Source organism: Barbus barbus, assembly GCF_936440315.1.
Source record: "Barbus barbus genome assembly, chromosome: 42".
Lineage (NCBI taxonomy): Eukaryota > Metazoa > Chordata > Actinopteri > Cypriniformes > Cyprinidae > Barbus > Barbus barbus.
In genome coordinates, this window is record NC_136720.1 from 23,455,112 (window position 1) to 23,472,622 (window position 17,511).

General features: G+C 39.9%; 1 protein-coding gene across 1 annotated transcript in view; it reads left to right on the forward strand.

Moving 5' to 3' along the window:
• Window positions 1–409: 409 nt before the first annotated feature.
• LOC306861890 (anoctamin-1-like) overlaps window positions 410–17,511 on the forward strand; it is a gene marked incomplete at its 5' end in the record, with an annotated part of 37,168 nt that continues 20,066 nt past the window's right edge. Inside the window, 16 exons of the mRNA XM_079404374.1 lie at window positions 410–440; window positions 883–1,040; window positions 1,844–1,882; window positions 2,209–2,544; window positions 6,351–6,449; window positions 6,674–6,831; window positions 6,992–7,046; window positions 7,300–7,351; window positions 7,993–8,048; window positions 8,130–8,177; window positions 8,265–8,329; window positions 8,614–8,748; window positions 9,294–9,454; window positions 10,978–11,060; window positions 11,546–11,626; window positions 12,033–12,119. Coding sequence (XP_079260500.1) covers window positions 410–440; window positions 883–1,040; window positions 1,844–1,882; window positions 2,209–2,544; window positions 6,351–6,449; window positions 6,674–6,831; window positions 6,992–7,046; window positions 7,300–7,351; window positions 7,993–8,048; window positions 8,130–8,177; window positions 8,265–8,329; window positions 8,614–8,748; window positions 9,294–9,454; window positions 10,978–11,060; window positions 11,546–11,626; window positions 12,033–12,119 — 1,644 coding nt within the window. The remainder of the gene's footprint in view (window positions 441–882; window positions 1,041–1,843; window positions 1,883–2,208; window positions 2,545–6,350; window positions 6,450–6,673; window positions 6,832–6,991; window positions 7,047–7,299; window positions 7,352–7,992; window positions 8,049–8,129; window positions 8,178–8,264; window positions 8,330–8,613; window positions 8,749–9,293; window positions 9,455–10,977; window positions 11,061–11,545; window positions 11,627–12,032; window positions 12,120–17,511) is intronic.

Sequence of the window (17,511 nt, forward strand, 5' to 3'; positions counted from 1 at the left end):
TAGGCAAATTTCCTGTTTGCTGGGATAAAGGCTGCTGGGCCTAATATTTTAGTGTGTGCCATAATTGCAGTGAATGGGGCAGGTGCGTCATCCTAATGATGCTGTAAGCCAAAATGAACACTCCAAGTCATTAATAACGTCTTTGACATTTCCACAGAATATGCTTCAGTTTTTAATAGGTCTCTCAGTATAAATGAGTCCATTTTTGGTGGACCTGGATGACAAGTGGGCTTTGTTCACCTGTGACAGAAGGTCCTGGAAATTAGTTAAAGTTTGGCACAATCATAAGCCCTCTCTCTCTCCAGCAGTCATGGAATTAAATTAAGCCTGGCCAAAGCCTGGAGAGGATTTTGCGCCTTCACAGTCTCCAAGCGTCCCATACATGGTTGTGCTTCAGCTCGTCGGCAACATGGCTATGAATAAATCCTGTTCGTATGTAGGTAAGTCAAAACCTGTTGACATAATTGGCTATACAAGTGTTGACTGTGCTTTAAAATGCGAATGGTTGTGCTATGTCCGGATAACAACATGCTGTTGACAACAGTACACTGTACATGTATGATGATGAATAATATTTAATGATTTATATGACTCAGCGTGCCTGTGTAGGTGACATTTATTTGAATTTAAATTATAAATATTTATGACTTATATTTAGATATTACTTTAAATATTTTGTTTTGAATAAAATATAGAAAATTGTTCATGTTAGTGGTGTCGAATATTGTTTATGCAAATGAATTGCATTTTTTTCTATGTGTGATCAAAGCGCCGTAGGAAGGGCCTTAAACCTGTGTAGTCACATTTTTGGAGAAAGATTAATATAAATGTTAAATGTATGGATATTAATTGCTATTAAGACTTTACCGTTTCCATCAACAGAGGTGAATAACTGTGTTCTGAATGGAGTCAGCACTGCCTTGAGTGAGTCCTCCTCTATCTGCAGTGATTTAAAGGAAGTATCTGAAATTGAAGTCATGAACTCCATCAGCCACACATTTGATGATCCATTTGACATCATTGAAGAGTCTTGGCATCATGTGAGTAACCAGCTCAATATGTGGCAAATAAATTCAGTTTTCATGTGTTATAGTATAGTTGGCTATAATAGCACAAAAATTGAGCAAATAACAAATGCAACAACAACAACAACAACAACAACAGCCCCACTTTCCTAAGCACTTGTTGGTCGCTGTGCATGAAAAACTTTCCCGATTCAAGAGGTCATCATATGCAATGATAAAAATAGAGGTAATTTTGATCTACTGTAAAATTTAATCAATTTTAAAACGTTGCATGTCACTAGTGAGAAATGAAATTAGCTTGAATAAATTAATATTAATTACTTTTCTTCATTTAGAAGTAAGCACATTGTGCTCAGGGGGGCACTTAGCCTCCAGAATCCTAAATAGTAAGCGCTATTTAACAGAGATTCACGATGCAATAAACGGATGTTCGCGGAATGCTTTTTTTTTCTTCCTTTTCTTCTTTTTGGGTGTTGAACCTGTTGGCGACTCCATCTTTACGCACGCGCGGAAGCCCCTCTGGCGCTAATGATGCGCTCCGGCTCTTGGAGACGCGCAGGTATTCCTCCAGGGATAATTAGTCAGGGACAAATCAGAAGTTTCTGTGGAGATGCGTTCTGTTGTGCGTGAAGCAAAGCTTTGCGCTTCCCAGTCAACGCTGCCAAAATCAGACAGACGGATGGATTTCATGCTTTGCGAGTTCGATGGATAAACAGAGGGAAAGATGGATGGTGGCGTCTCTGTAGGGTGACATCTGATTTTCCAGGAACGCCGAGGAACTGTTGCTGTTTCTTATTGTTTTTGTGTTTTTCTTTAAGTGTGACAACATGCTGCAGACAAGTGACAACAAGATATTCGTGAGTATGCTTTTGATTTCTCGAGATTAGTACTACTAGAATATTAGCTACAATACTCAAACAGGTTAGCATTAGATCTACAGCCAGTAACTTGAATGAAGGATAACCCAGAAATAATGGCATCAATGAAAAGTGGCTATTGCCTTCACACTTTCAATCTAAATTGAAGTGTATTGAGAGCAGCCAAATTAAGAAGCAATAGTCTGACCTACATCTATCCTCACCATACTCCCTCCCCCCTTTCTCCTGAGTTGAATTTGATATGCACGCACACTGCTGATGAACACTGAGCCTGGGTACATTGTATTCTCCTCTCACCTGTACAGGTGGCCAATAACCTGATGGACATGGACCAGGACCCTCGCACACGGCTGTACTTTGCTGACGGCCGAAGGAAAGTGGACTATGTGCTGGTGTACCACTACCGAAAACGCTCCTCTGTCAGGGGGTCTCCTAGTCAACACAGACTGTCCATCATCTCCAATGGTAGTTATCCTTTAGGAGTAGAGGAGAAAGACCCAGAGGGAGGGAAGGATGAACCTGTGGAGGTGGTGGTGGATGTCGGACCCCCGGACCCTGCCGATGGGGAGAAAATCATGATCCGAGAGGAGTTCGAGGGTAATTTAAAGGACGCTGGGCTGGAAATTGAGCGCGATAAAGAGGTGAGTAGAAGCTGACTAGATCTTATTTGTTTGGGTTTTACTTTCCATCATTTGAGAATTAACTGATTTTGCTTTAGCCAGATGCATCTAATTGCGTTTTTGATTTTTGTAAGGACCACATCTGGTGTTGATTTTACAGAAAGCTGATCAGTTGAGTCGTGCCTTGTCAAAAAAACAATATCAGTCATGATCTTCAAGAGTGCCCACTTCTATTTATATCCTAGAAATGTTAGGAAATAATTGACTGTGAAAATTTACTCCAGTTTGGTTTTCAATTTTCATAAAGACTATTTACTTAACAGTGTATGTGTGTGCGTGAATTATGAGCTAGTCAGTCTTTCCAAGTCCTACTAAGCAGCCTAGTATTGGATAGAGTTACCATTTCACAGGGCATCAGACCAACTTGGGAATCATCCACGTATCATTGTTTTATGTAAGCCATTACTCTTAAAGACGGCCCATTGTGGAGTAATTGGACTGTATTTGTGTGGTATTATTAATGGTCCCAAATGAACTCTTCTTTATCTGTTGCTAGTGAGCTTGTTTTTATTTCGTATCTGGGGAATCAGGTTAACTCTCCTTACTTAAAAAGCTAATTGATATGCATTCTCGTCTAATGAAAAACTCTTGTAGACAATAGCAGAAAACGCGTTGTTATTGTGCATTTCTGTCTTTGTGATCATTGAGCATCTGTAGGGTGATTAGACTGTGAATGCTTGTGGTGTGAAGCCAAGTAAGATTATCAGGCTGGTAATAGTAGTGATTGTCTACTCTCTCTCAGAAGAACTGTGAACCAGCCTTTGATAGCACACTGAGTTAACTGTACCCTATCCTGAAAGGGACCAAATTTCTGCTCTAAATTTAACGCTTTGCTATTTGTCATTATTGTAAATGATATATTCCCCCTTTTTGAACTTGGACTGTGTTTTTATCATGCATCATGCATTTAAAAACCGGTATTAACCAATGCACTCCAAAGCATTGTTTCCCCATGGAAAACTTAGTAAGGTGGCAAGATGTGCCTGTAGTGACACGCTTTGTCATGATGGCTTTCATCATAATTATTATCGTGATCACTGAACCTTAATTCAACAGTCCTCTCCTGCTTTGTCTGAGCACAGTCATTACATGATGTTTTGCCCTGGCCGGTGTTTTCGAGGTATGCTTTGTGACCGCTACAAATACCTGCGGTCAGACGCTCTGAATTATTCAGCCAGTAAGTGAAGTTTGATTGAAGACAGTCTGAACAGGGACAGCGGGTCAAGTCACACCTTAGAACCACTTCTCACCTGGCGTGTTCCTCTTATCTCCGCACATCGTTATAGTTTACTATCACTCTGGCGGATATGCTATCTCAAATATCTTCAGGCGTTCTAGAATAGTCTAGTTTTGGTTTATTGTTTCATGCATGAGGTGCCTGGTGGATTGACTTTATAGAGAGTGAAGTTTTGTTTTGAATATCTTCAATGCTCAAGGGGACGTCGCTGCTGGAATCATGTTTCAGTGGCTGCGTTAGCTGTGTTTGTTTGTCTTAATAGCCCTGCTCTGATGGATAACATTGGCTTTCTATGGTGGCAATAAAAAACAAGCCTAAAAACAACAAAAATCTGAGGGACGATATGGTGAGGGAGCTTTTCCTGCATTTCTTTTGTAATTTGGCATCAATTTGCACAGCTAGTGATTGTTTTTTTCTGTAGGGGTCCATGGTGAAACAACCTGTCTATTTTAGGGTTTGACTAGTGCGCCTTTCTCAATGGTGTGAATATTCATGCATGATGCATTAACAGACAGTTTATTAAAGATTAAAGATTCAGCATTCTTATCCTCTTTAGATGTGTTATCAGCACCATTGCTGTCAATAACAAGTGAACCATCATCATGTTCGCAAGTCTCTGACGTAGAGTCTAGTCTCATGCCCTTGAGGTGGAGTCCAAATCAAGCTACATCTAGTCTCATTTTCAGTCTCATTTTTGATATATTGCAGGCTAATTTGAGTAATCTATAAATCCACTCAATAGAAAATGTCTTCTCATTTTCTGAATAGTAAATGAATGGGTAATTATGGTAACTAGTTACCATAGTTACTACTAATTGTTTTCCCTCAAGCCAAACTATGCAAAACCTACATTTAACATTATATATTTGAATTTTTCGATAATGCTTTATGTAGCATAATTTCAGATATGCAAGCATTTTCTAAAGTAGATGCCAGTGCTTATCTCATTATTATTTTCTTTAAGTTTTAGGGCATTAAACCAGTTTAAATTACCATGTTGAAATCTCACAAGATCTCACAAGAGTTACGGCATGCAAAAGAGACTCCCTTTTATCTGAACAATGTCTTCTTGTGGAGCTGAAGTCTGTTCGTAAGTCTTTAATTTGGAGTCGAGTCTTAAGGCAAACTATTTAAGTGTGACTTAAGTTTGAGTCTGAGGCTAGAGTTTGCATCACTGATGTAAGCCATGGATTTTTAGGATTGTATCCCTTCAGAGGAGCTGTTTCTCAACTCTTTGTTTGAGTTAATTATACCAAATCTCAAAGACAGGGTTCAACCTGCCATAAAGAACCGTTTCTGCTCACGGGTCTTCAGGAGCCCCTCAAATGTCAGTCGCACCCGGTTTCTGTAGCGATGGCTCCCGCTCAGACTGTGCTCAGATCGACCTAATTGCCTTACCCTGCTGAGATGAAATACTAATTGGAATATCTTATTCTAATTAACCTTCTCAGATCCACATGTTATTTTTATCTCTCCTTTGTGAGTGTGTGTGTGTGGAGGGGGCAGAGAAAAAACACCTGTGGTGTTGGAACGCAGGGGACGGTGAGGATGTCCTCAGGTTTCCATCATCTCTTTCTGTCTCATCACTCTCATCTCAATGTCTCTTTCAGTTTCATCTTCCTTTCTTCTTAACATGTGCTTCTCTAGATGGCATGGCTGACCAATGCCAGACAGATACGGTTACTGTCATCTCTGTATGGGCACGACGCAGCTTCAGTGTTAGGTTTCATGGCTACAACTTGCAAAAAGAGATCATTTCCTTACCCCCCAAGTTTATGTAATATATATAGCCCCTCTTTAGGGGCTCTTGGATGGGCTTGATGACAATCTGCCACTCTTTTGACATTGATACTGCCTATTCTAGGTTATTTCCAATTTATGTGTTTGTGTTTGCATGCTGTCAATTACCACAGGCAATAATTTCCACAGTATGTTTAAACGAATGTGAAATGCGGTTTAGTTGTTTTCTTTAAAAAAAAAGGCTTTTTATGTAATTTAAGTATTTGATTATACACAGTTGTTTACAATAATATTCATTTATTCATTTCCCACATTCTAGAAAAAAATGTGTTCATAGTAGTACCTTAAGGGTACATATTGCTATGGTTAGATGAGATATGAAGTTGTTCCTATAAGGGTACTGCCTTAAGGTAAAGTTTTTGCACATTTTGACAGTTCATGTACATATACAAAAAACGCGTCTAATGCCAAAGTTAATTTGATGTCTAATACCAACTTCAGCTGACGTTGTTATTTGTTGTTTTTAGGTTGTGTAACCAAAATCCAAGGTTAAGTCAACATCAAATTGGCGTCAAATACTGACATCAGACGGATTTTCATTCTCAACCAAAATGCAACGTCTGTCTGACGTCATGCTCAACATCAACTTGACGTTATATTGACGTCCTGTGCTTTCTGGGATGCTTTAGAACTATTTTGGTTTCTCTGATTGTATTTTTTAATTCATAATATGACACAAATCAAACTGGAGGCAGTATGTCAAGACCTTTCTTTTCAATTCTTTCCCCAGAACAAGGCTCATGGTCATGCTTTCATCCGACTACATGCGCCTTGGCAGGTGTTGAGCAGAGAGGCAGAGTTTCTCAAGATCAAGGTACCCACCAAGAAGGTAAGACACAGCAGAGCTCCCTCTTATTCTCAAGACAGACCCGAGTCTCTCAGAATGTCCTTATGCGAGTTCTCCACAAGCCCTCAGAAGTCCCTGCATGCGTTAAGTTATGTGTCTCTGATGTATGTAAGGGAGAGAGGGAAAAGCACAAATGACTGATGCTGATTGTTGGTTTAACGCTTTGCTGCCAATTTTTGACCGTACAAACTTTATCTCTTGTTCAGAGTTACGAGTTAAGGGAAGAAAAAGGTCTGGCCGCCACCATGAACGAAGTGTGGCGAAAATTAAATCAACCGTTCCAGCCCAAAGTACCCCATCAGGAGCAAGAACACAGCCGTACCAAGTTCCTTTCGCACTGTTTCTCCCGGGACAAGCTCCATCTGTGAGAACCTGCCGTGGTTGGGGTGACGTGGGGTTAAATGTCCTCAGGGGCCACATGGGATTTTGTTCCTTTTTTAGAGGACTTGACAGGATTTGTTTGATTGCCAAAGGAATCTGGGTAACTCATGGATGTCTCATCGCTAATTTTGGCCTTTTTGCAGGTACAACATCAAGTCAAAGGACACCTTCTTTGACAACGCCACAAGGAGCCGAATAGTAAGTCTATATCGCTTTGCTTGTGAAAGTTATTTTCAGCCAGAATGGTACAATGTGATACGTGTTCTTTGGATGTTGAGAAGAGAACAAGATGTACAAGAGGGAACAAAAGTTATTTGCTAGCAGCAGGAGACCGCCGTCTCTAGGCACCATTCTAGGAAACCAATTCTGCCGGGGTTTTTCCAGGAATAATTTTCAGGTTTCTTGTTTGCTCGTATCTCTCTCACTCTTTCTCTCTCACTGTCTGTCCCAGGTGTATGAAATCCTCAGACGCACCGCCTGCTCACGGACCTGCCAAACCATGGGTTAGTAATACATTAATCCATAACCTAAGCACGAACTAGCATTCGGGGAATCCTCAGGATAGTCAGGGCCAGAATGAGAGCTTTGGATGTGGGCACGGTGCAGTTGGGACAGGGTGCAACACAAGCCCATGCCATATGCTCCCTTGGACCGAGCCACCGCACAGACGGACCACCGGGGGCTACTGGGAAATCGAGGCTATCCGGCAGAACGGACGGCTTGGTGCTCTCTTTAGTTCTCCACCCGTATCCCTCCTTTTCTTTCCATCTCTCATACTTTCTCTCACTTGGTTTTGTACAAACTGAGTAAATTGGGTCATAAAGTTCTGGGATTGGGATCTGAATTGAAGCCGGGTCCATTGAGGTGGAAAGAGGGGGGGGCGATGGGTAGTGGTGGTCTTTCCAGCTTGTTGCTGGGGAGCTACTTTATTAATTGAGGGCTAATCACTAGTGCGTACGTGTCGTTCCTTTGAGGACTGATTAATTACTTTGATTAAAGCCTGTGTTCCACATGTCAGCTGTCTTCCGCCTTGAGGACTCAGGCTGCCGGCTTTCCAAAAGCAATGAAGTTGGGTCACTTTAAAGTCAAAGCAGTCGATCATTATTCCCGGGTATTTTAAGGTGCCCTCTTTTTTGCCTCACAGGTATCACCACATTGATAGCCAACGGGGTCTATGAGTCAGCGTTCCCGCTACACGATGTGAGTTGTTTTTTTTCTGGATTCCATTGCCATTTGTTCTGCTGTCAGGTTAAGTTGAAATGTGTTTTTGTATGATTACAGGGAGACTTCCACCCCAGTGGACAAGCTGAGGGGAAGAACGACAGACAAGTATGCTGCTATTTTGCTGAATTTTTATGCAATGAATCAGAAGGGAGAATGTGATTAAATTCTGTATTTTTGTTGTACCGGTTTCAGCTGTTACATGATGAATGGGCAAGATACGGTGCTTTTTACAAGTATCAGCCTGTTGATCTTATCAGGTAACTCTCAGATCACTTTGACACATTGCTTTAGATCAGAGATGCCCAAACCAGGGCCTGCGGCACAGATTTGGCCCGACGTGTCAGGATAAAATTGGAAAAACCGTGAAGCATAAAATTTAAAGCATATCTTCATTTCTAATTCATAGTTGGATATAATACAACATTTACTATTAGCACACGGTCCTTTGTAGTAAAAAGTTTGGGCACCTCTGATGTAGATCAATACTTGATTGATTGCTGCATGCAATGCACACTCCTGATGTTTTGTGTGTAACTTTTAGGAAGTACTTTGGTGAGAAGATAGGTCTCTACTTTGCCTGGCTTGGTGTCTATACTCAGCTTTTGATCCCTGCGTCTGTGGTGGGCATCATCGTGTTCTTCTATGGCTGGGCCACTGTGGAAACAAACGTACCTAGGTACGTGCCAATAAAGCCCACCGAGGGCTGGGCATGAGTTCCTGTTGTGGGTGGGCACGCGATAGCTGCCAGCTTGAGAGTAACGGACTGTGATTATATATAATATAATATATTCCGCTGATATTAAAGTGATAATTAGAATCAAGGAACATAGTTCTGGTGTTTATGTGGTTTCATCTGATTCATGGGACTAATTTATGCTAGAATTGCAAGTGCTTTAAGAATGTGCTCAGCATGCATTTGTGACTGAAACATCCCTGGGGAGAACAGGGAATATTGTGATCCTTTTAAATGTCAGTACTTGTTTGAGTACACAGTGAGTCAGACGGTATTATTTTTTGAGACCGCAGTGAATGTTTCTGTCCAGTACAGCTGCATTTTAAAAATAGCGTTGTATTTTTAATTGATACTTTAGACATTGGGCCACTCTGATGGATGAATACGCTGCACCATATCAAGGCCATAATTAATTAATTTTGTTGGACTGTTGCACGGCCGTGTCTAATTGTGTGCGTGTGTGTGTTTTTTGTGTGTGTTTCTGCCAGCCAGGAGATGTGTGACGAGGATCAGAACTTCACTATGTGTCCCCTTTGCGATCGAGCATGTGACTACTGGCATCTGAGCACAGCGTGTGGTACGGCGCGTGCCAGCCATCTCTTTGACAACCCGGCCACCGTGTTCTTCGCCATCTTCATGTCCCTCTGGGGTACGACTCAAAATTCCTCTCGTTTTATTATCTCACTGTCTATTGTTTTATACCATTATTTACATGCGTTGATCTGATGGTTTATACTGTACATCATCATATGATTAACTTTTAAAAATAAAGGTTCCAAAAGGGGGTTTTCATGGAAATTCTATTGAAGAGCCATTTTTGGTTCCCCAAAGAACCTTTCAGTGAACAGTTATTAAAAAACATAATGTGCAGTGGAAAGTGCGTATTTTAAATGGTACACCTCAGGACCTAAATGTTTCCAGTCCACTACACTCTAGCTTTGTTTTTGAACATAAGAATAACAAACCTAGTTTAGATATTAGCCACTTTTGTATATCTTTTACTTGAAGAGCTGCCTTAGATCTGTCATTCGGTCCTGTCGAATATGAGACCAGTTTGAGTGGCTAGCATTAATGTGCTGAAGTGCTGATATCTCCATAGTGATGGAGTTGAAGAGATGTTGAATGGCCAGAGAGTAGTGTTACCTCTTTCTATCACGAGCCCGGCTGATGGAGGTATTGTGAAACCGCTCAATTCCTGACACTGCCTTGTCTTTGGCACCTGCGTGGGGTAGCAGAAGCTATACATTATTAGTCATACTGAGACCCCCAGCAGTGTGTAGAGAGACTGCAATCTGTTTATATGTTGGTACTAAGATGTATTAATTAGCCATGCAATGCTGGTTTGAAGCACACACACTGCCTTGGTCTTGCTGTTTGGTTTAGTGTGGATTTAAAGGGATAGTTCACCCCCCCCAAAAAAAAGCTGTCGCCATTTATTCACCCAAAGCTTTTTGACTGTTCTTTCTTCTATGTATCATAGCTTTAGTTACTGAAATAGCTATACGTTTTTAATATAAGTCATATGGACTACTTTTGTAAGATGGAAAAGAGCATCATGAACATTCTGCTAAACATCTCATTTTGTGTTTGACTGAGGAAAAGGGATCATACATGTTTGTAATGATATGAAAGTGGGTAAATTATAACAGACTGTAATTTTTGGATAACTGTTTGCACAAAATGATAACCATTTGGCTAATTATGGTAACTCCCAAAACCACCAACATAACATAAAGCCTCTCAAATACCAACATAATTAAACATTAACAAGTCATCCCATTTCCTCCTTATTTGGATCTATCTATTTGAGCATTTACACTCCCTATACATCCCAGAGCAAAGCATGATGGGAAAACGTGTTCCTAGTTTACTTTAACACAACAAAAATAATACCTGAAATTTTAATTAAATGGATTGAGTAAATTGGCTGAACATGATAACATCTTGATAGAATTATGTTGGATTAACTTGTTTTATTTAAATAAACTGAACTAGCAGGATAATTAATTTTTTGAGTATTTTGAGTAATGGTCTTGTAAATGACATGTGATTTATCTTACATTAAGAAATGACACTTTGCCCCTTATAAATCATCTTTTGCTTTTCTTTTCCCACTAGGCTCATATTTGTCAGTACTCATTTGCTGAATGCCTCCTCTCTCTCTCTCTTTAGCTGCCATGTTTCTAGAGCACTGGAAGCGCAGACAGATCAGTCTGAACTATAGCTGGGAACTGACAGGCATGGAGGAGGAGGAGGTACGTTCACACACGTACATGGTCACATTGTTACTCACTACTCACTAGTGTTTGTCTGGATTCCAGTGCACTGGCCAAGAGCTGATTTCAATGACAGTGTTTCCTAACACTGACCAACTGAAAATGACTAACGCTGACTGTTATGTGATGCGACACAATGGTGGCGTCCCTATCCGATAGTATTAATGTTTATCCCCCAATGCTGTATGTGAATGTCCCCATGTAGTCTCAGCCAAAAATGGACTCACCAATATGTTAACTTGTTGTTTCTCTAAATGCAATCTTTCCCGCCAGGAAAAAGCGAAGGTTTGAGTTTTACGTTTGAAACTCTCTTCTTGCTGCTCTTTGAGATGTTGAGTCTTTGTGTCCTTGTGTTGCCCTGGATTTTTGACCTGTTTGAATGGTTTGAAACTCTCTGTCTGCAGCTGTCCACTGGGTCTCGCACGGAGTAGAAAGCAATTGCCTCTTTGTCCTTTTCTCTTTAGGAACATCCCAGACCCAAATATGAAACGATTCTCCTTCAGAAGAGACAGAGGAAGAAGAAAAATAAAAAGAACAAAAATGAGGTGGGTAGGCTGTATTTACCATTTTTTTATGCATTATGCATTTCATTAATGGCTGACTTAAAAAGATCTAAATATATTTCCTTTTGGCTTCTGGCTTAATATGCAAATGCTTTATTGAAAAGAGTCAAAAAGGGAACTGCCATGGTTGTAGGGGCAGATAGAGGGGGTGCCAAATGCTGTGGGCCTTTTTTTGCACACCCTTCCCATCATGCACTGCTCCGGCCTGGAGCATTTGGCACTGGCGCTTTGGGGCTCGTAGGCTGCACTTTGCGTTGGTGATGCCCAAGAAAAAAGGAAGTCATGTAGATCCGGTTTGGTTTCCGGAAAGCCGAGATTTGCATTGTTTGCAAGAGTTTTGCCCTCTATCGTCAGCGATTGTGTGATGGTTCAGATCTGTGTGTTCCAGCCTGAGAGAGGTGTGGACGAGAGCGGGGAACTGGGGAAGGACAAATGGAGGCAGAGGTTACTGTCAGCCATGGCAGCTGGGAATCCGGTAAATGGTGCTCTCTCTTTCTCTCTCTCTCATTCTCGCCTGCATCTCTCCAGAGCCTTGTTTCCACCTGCTTGTGTTACAGTTTCTATATTACAGTTGTCCCTAGTTGTAAGGTTGGAAGTTTTTTTCCGCTTTCAAACTGTGCGACTGCATCCTGACCCAGCAATCCAGCTCCGTCTTTATTTTGAATGTTCTTTTTCGTCTATTTAAATCAAGACACTGTAGGCAAAAACATTTTTTCATGCACTATTTGGGTTTTCATAACCCGTAATTATTTCAGACTAGTGGAAAGAAAACATCTAAAATACACTTTATAGTGTTTATTTTATTGCACTTCATCTATTGCATAGGTTTCATAAACAATATAGAACAATACATTGTATAGATTGAGCCATTGTTTACATGACTTTATACAAAATTTTATTTTTATAAACATGATGAACTTTTTTTTTTTATGGCTATTGACAGTATTTTCTGACTTACAGAGTAATAAAAAGACAAATCAAAAACATCCTGTAAAAACAAACTAAATCTAAACTCTAAAATGTTAATTTTGAAACTGGCTTTCTCCAATGTTCAGATTTCTGTTCTGGAAATTTAATTAGATAACACCTCATAGTAATTGAAAGTGCTTTACATATAAGATAATAATAAAATAATCACAGATGCAGAAGAAATAAAATTAGCATGCTAAATAAATTAATAAAAGCAAAAAAATTATAATGCTTACAGTTATATTTAAATTGATTAAAACAGTTAAGAATACAAAATAGAATGCTAATAAATTAGTATCTCATTTGCATACTTAATATTTCAGAAAACTCTCTGATTTTTTTATTAAATATCATTTTTTTTTATTCTTATTGTAATCAATAAACCTGGGAAATATGGTGATATCTACCATTTTTTTACCCTATTCACCTCGGATGTCTTGCCAAACAGTGTCACTTTGATGTAATCCTCCTCTGTCTGCCCTCTATTCTATTACCATTTCCTGTCAATAACTTTGAAAGAATGGCTCACGGCCAGATCACACAAGCACAGATGCATATTTAGTGAGAGAATTTGAGCCTGTTTAATTTGTAAATGGCTCATGTGTCTGTCAGAGGGGCTCAGCTGGGTGGGGTGGTCACAACGGGGTCGTCGGCATGAGCAATACGGCCATCTCTCATTGCTATAATCCTCTTGCTGTTGGACGGTGCATGTCGGGCTAATACAATTAGATCTCTTAGTTTGCTCTGTTGGTTTCACGTAACTGAACATTAGTCACAGTGTAACAACATTAAAGGTTTCCTAAGGTCAAGTGTAAAGTCATCGTTGTGCTCTGTTCAGTAGTAAATACTGCTGTGTGTAAAAAGCATATGTTCAGTAAATAAATATGTTGTCCAGGAAGTTCTCATTTGTTCACACACAAGGTGTGAGCCTTAGAGATTTGAGCATTTAATTTGGAAAATGTAGGTTGTGCTTGTCTGTTTGACATTACTGCTTGGGGGCTGTTGTTTTGCATGAAATGCGATATGGAAAATTAGCCCAATAAATTAGGACTTATTATTTGATACATGACGTGGCTTGTAAATAGGTATGCCGGCATGCGTAGCCTCGTTTCTCTGTGTGTGTGTGTGTGTGTTTGTGTTTGTGTGTGTGTGTGTGTGTGTGTGTGTGTGTGTGTGTGTGTGTGTGTCGTATTATGCGTCCAACTGTGTCAGTAGTTCAAGCTTCTTAAGGTTTCACAAGGTTTATAGAACATTAATAAGTCAAGCCTGGACTCACTGTGGGTTTTTTGGCCTTAAAGATTAGTTTTACGAGTAATAATAAAAATATAATAAAAATCTAAATTCAATCTGCTGGGAATTAAAATCTTTACCAGGCTGCTACAATGAGAGATTACATAAAAAAAACAGATTTTTTTTTTTCACTGGATTTGCTAAAGATTGAAAGGTATCAAATCTTATATAGTTAAAAGAAATAAAATCAAGGCAGTCTGTAGGAAGTAAACAACATATGCTTTAGCACACTCATGTCGGATTTCAGATTTATATGCCGATTAAATGCCAATTGAACAAAAACTTTATGCTGAATATCCAAGAAAAATGAACTATTTAAGATAAGTCTTGTTTGGCTTGAATATAAGCTATAATATCTTATGCAATTTTGATTCTCAAGTAAATCTTGTTTTAAAGATGTTTGCACATCATTACCAGGAAAAAAGGCAATCTTTGTTGTTTTGCTTACAGAAATAGTAGTTTGGGAAGTAGTGAAAAAAAGAAGAATGATTACAATGTCAATGTCCTTCATCTGTCTGTCTTGTGTCTTTCCCACTGGAAAAAAAATTATGAAAAGTTCAGCTACAATATTAGCAGTTGCTATGACCTTTATGATGCTCTCTGGACTCATTGTGCATCCATAGTCCTCATTAAAACTTGTTCAGCACAGGAGGCGTAATGTTGTGGCATACTTTCAGACCGATTCAGTAACCCCTCACCTAATCTGTCGCCTATTTTTTTTTTTTTTTTTTTTTTTTTAGGCCTTTGTGTCCAAGAGTCACAGATTTCCATCCATCACTCGCATTATGGCGCTTTTTCTCATTCTTATGTTTAGCTACTCTGTCCCAGATATCATGGCCCACGATCAGTCCTGACCTAGATGTTGTGCAGAACCTTAAATTAAGACTATACATCCTAATGACTTAATTCAAAACAGCCTGGACTTCAGATCAGTGCAGTTGGGGTCAGCCAGACGCCGTAAACAAGGCAATTTCTGCTTAATCTTCATGTGGGTAAAAAAAACACATAGTAGTTAAGTCATTATTATTATTCAGCACATACTCACTGTCAAGCAAATACGCAGCACTCACCAGGATCCAGTTGATGCTCATCAATTTCTGGAAGCAATGTTGTGGTGGAAAAACCACTGCCCCACGGGATTTTGTGACTGAGCACTGACAGACCTCCCCATGTTTCTCACAGCTCATTTGTATTGCCACAAGACCCCAAAACCCCTCTGAATAAACCAATAAATGCTGGAAAGGCAGTAAGTCTGGTGAAAACCTCCAGATCACTCATTTAAAAGGGCCACATGGTACGTGTGCGGTTTGGGATGACTGCGAAGAGAGCGGTTGATGAAAGGTATTGAGTTCAGGGAGTTAGAAGGAGAATGTGTCTGCTTACATGCTGAGTTTGTTAAAGTGTGGCCTTTTCTGCAAGAGACTTGTTGTTATACAGATCTTGTGCAGTTTGCGACACAGGCTGGCCAACAGAGCGCGCTAGACTCCAGTGCATTTGTGTGTATACAGTCTATGGTGTATACGCACGGGTGTGTGCAAGCGTCCTCCCATGCCGGGCTGAACGCCAAACCTCTGAATTAAGCAAAGTCCTCACATCTCCATGGAGACACGGGCACTCGAATCCCACTCCCTCATACGCTCGGTTGGGTTCGCTCTTATCTTCGGCTCTTTAAAAGCCTTTATCGCATAACTATGTCATCTTGGCAGCTATCTTTAGGCCACATTAGTGACGTTTGTTAATAAAATGCAGCACACCCTTTGAATGACTAATTTTAAAGCAAAATGTTTTCATCGCCTCCAGAAGCAAAGTCAGGGAACATTCCTCATTATCTTTCAGGAGGAAAGTTGCATTTGCTTTCTGAAAATGTGCATCTGGCTGAGGAGGAGAAGATCAAATGTTTGGCCTCTGACTGAGTTGTTATTTGTGTTTTTTCAATGCAGATTTATTAAATTCTGCATTCAATTCCATTCACTCTGGGTCCAAAGGATTAAAACCGTCTTAGGACAAAGATTGAAAGGTTTGTGGCATGAAATCTTGGATATTCAAAAGATATAAGATAGAGGCACTAGAAAGTAAACAAGATATTCTTCAGCACACCTCTTTATTGTTCTTCTCGTGTCCAATATCAGATTTACCTGCCCATAAATGTCATGTAAAACCCTGTATGCTGAATATCCATAAAGCAAGATACATTTACTTGAGAAGCAAAACTATGTAAGATAATAACTCTTGTTTTCATCAAATATATCTTGAATTGTCTGTTTTTGGTACTTAATTGGCTAATTCTAAAGTATTTTAAGCATAAACCTCTTTAATTATACTAAAACATCTTGCAATAAATAATAAAACACTTAAAATCTTATGCAACTCTTATGCAAGGAACCCTGTATGCTGAATATCCTTAAAGCAAGATGAATTTACTTGAGAAGCAACACTATGTAAAATAATAACCCTTGTTTTCAGAGAATATATATCTCTTTTTTTTTTTTTTTTACTTAATTGGCAAATTCTTTGTCTTTTAAGCATAAAATAAGTAATAAAACACTTGTGCAATTCTCATGCAAGGAGAGTTTTGTTTGCTTTCTGAAAGTGTGCATGTGTTTTATTAGTGATGATATCGAAGTCTGAGCAGGAAGTCTGGGACATCTAATACGCAATGTTGCATAATTTAATTTTCCTTCCGACTTTAGATGTCATTCGTCCCTGATTCAGTCTATGGCCCGGTGTGTTCCTGCTCAAGCTGTTTATTAGAAAGATCACGCTGATCTGAAGCATGTAGGTTTCTTTGTGTGTAATCCTGGTCTGGTGGTCGTCCCAGATCAGAGCACAGAGCTGGAAGGAGATGAGAGTGTGTTTTAAAGAGATTTCAGATCTGTCAGATGGGGCTCACATCAGATTATTCCCTTCTGTACCCGACGCCCAAAAGACAATCTTCAGTCAAGCCTGTCTTAATGGACCTTTGCCTGGTTTAAAAACCCTAAAAGCTATTTTTGTCAGTCCACCAGCCTGAAATATTCGCTAGTAAACTGTGTGTGATTCTAACACAAATGCAATGTTTTCTGTACTGTATATGGCGGCTTACGTGTTCTTGGTTGCTAGCGTGGGCACTGGCGTGGTTCCGTTTCTTGTTCTCTTGCATCTCTGGCTTACAGTACATTCGGAGGGTGGGGGGTTGAGAGAACGGGGCGTACGGTGACGTCAATGTGAACATGGCATTTCTGCAAAGCGGCATATGGCCGTGGAGGAAATCCCCACAGTGGTGATCCTGTCACTAATTTCCCAAAGGGCTTAGCGTGGGCCCGCTGGGACGCTTGTATGTTGTCCGACTGAGTATGTGTGTGTTTCTGAGAGAGCGTGTGGCAATCATGCGCTAACAAAACCCGAGCCCATTGACATTTTCATGTCTGTTGGGTAGATCAATGTGATGTCAGGTTGACATGAAGTCTAATCAATGAGAGTTTGTCGCATCACAAAAGTCCTGAAGTTTGCAAATGTGTTAGTTCTATATATAATCTAAAAAAGAAAGGTTCCAAAAGATTTTTTTTGCAAAGATTCCATAGAAGAACCATTTTGGGCTCCATAAAGAACCTTTCAATGGACAGTTCTTA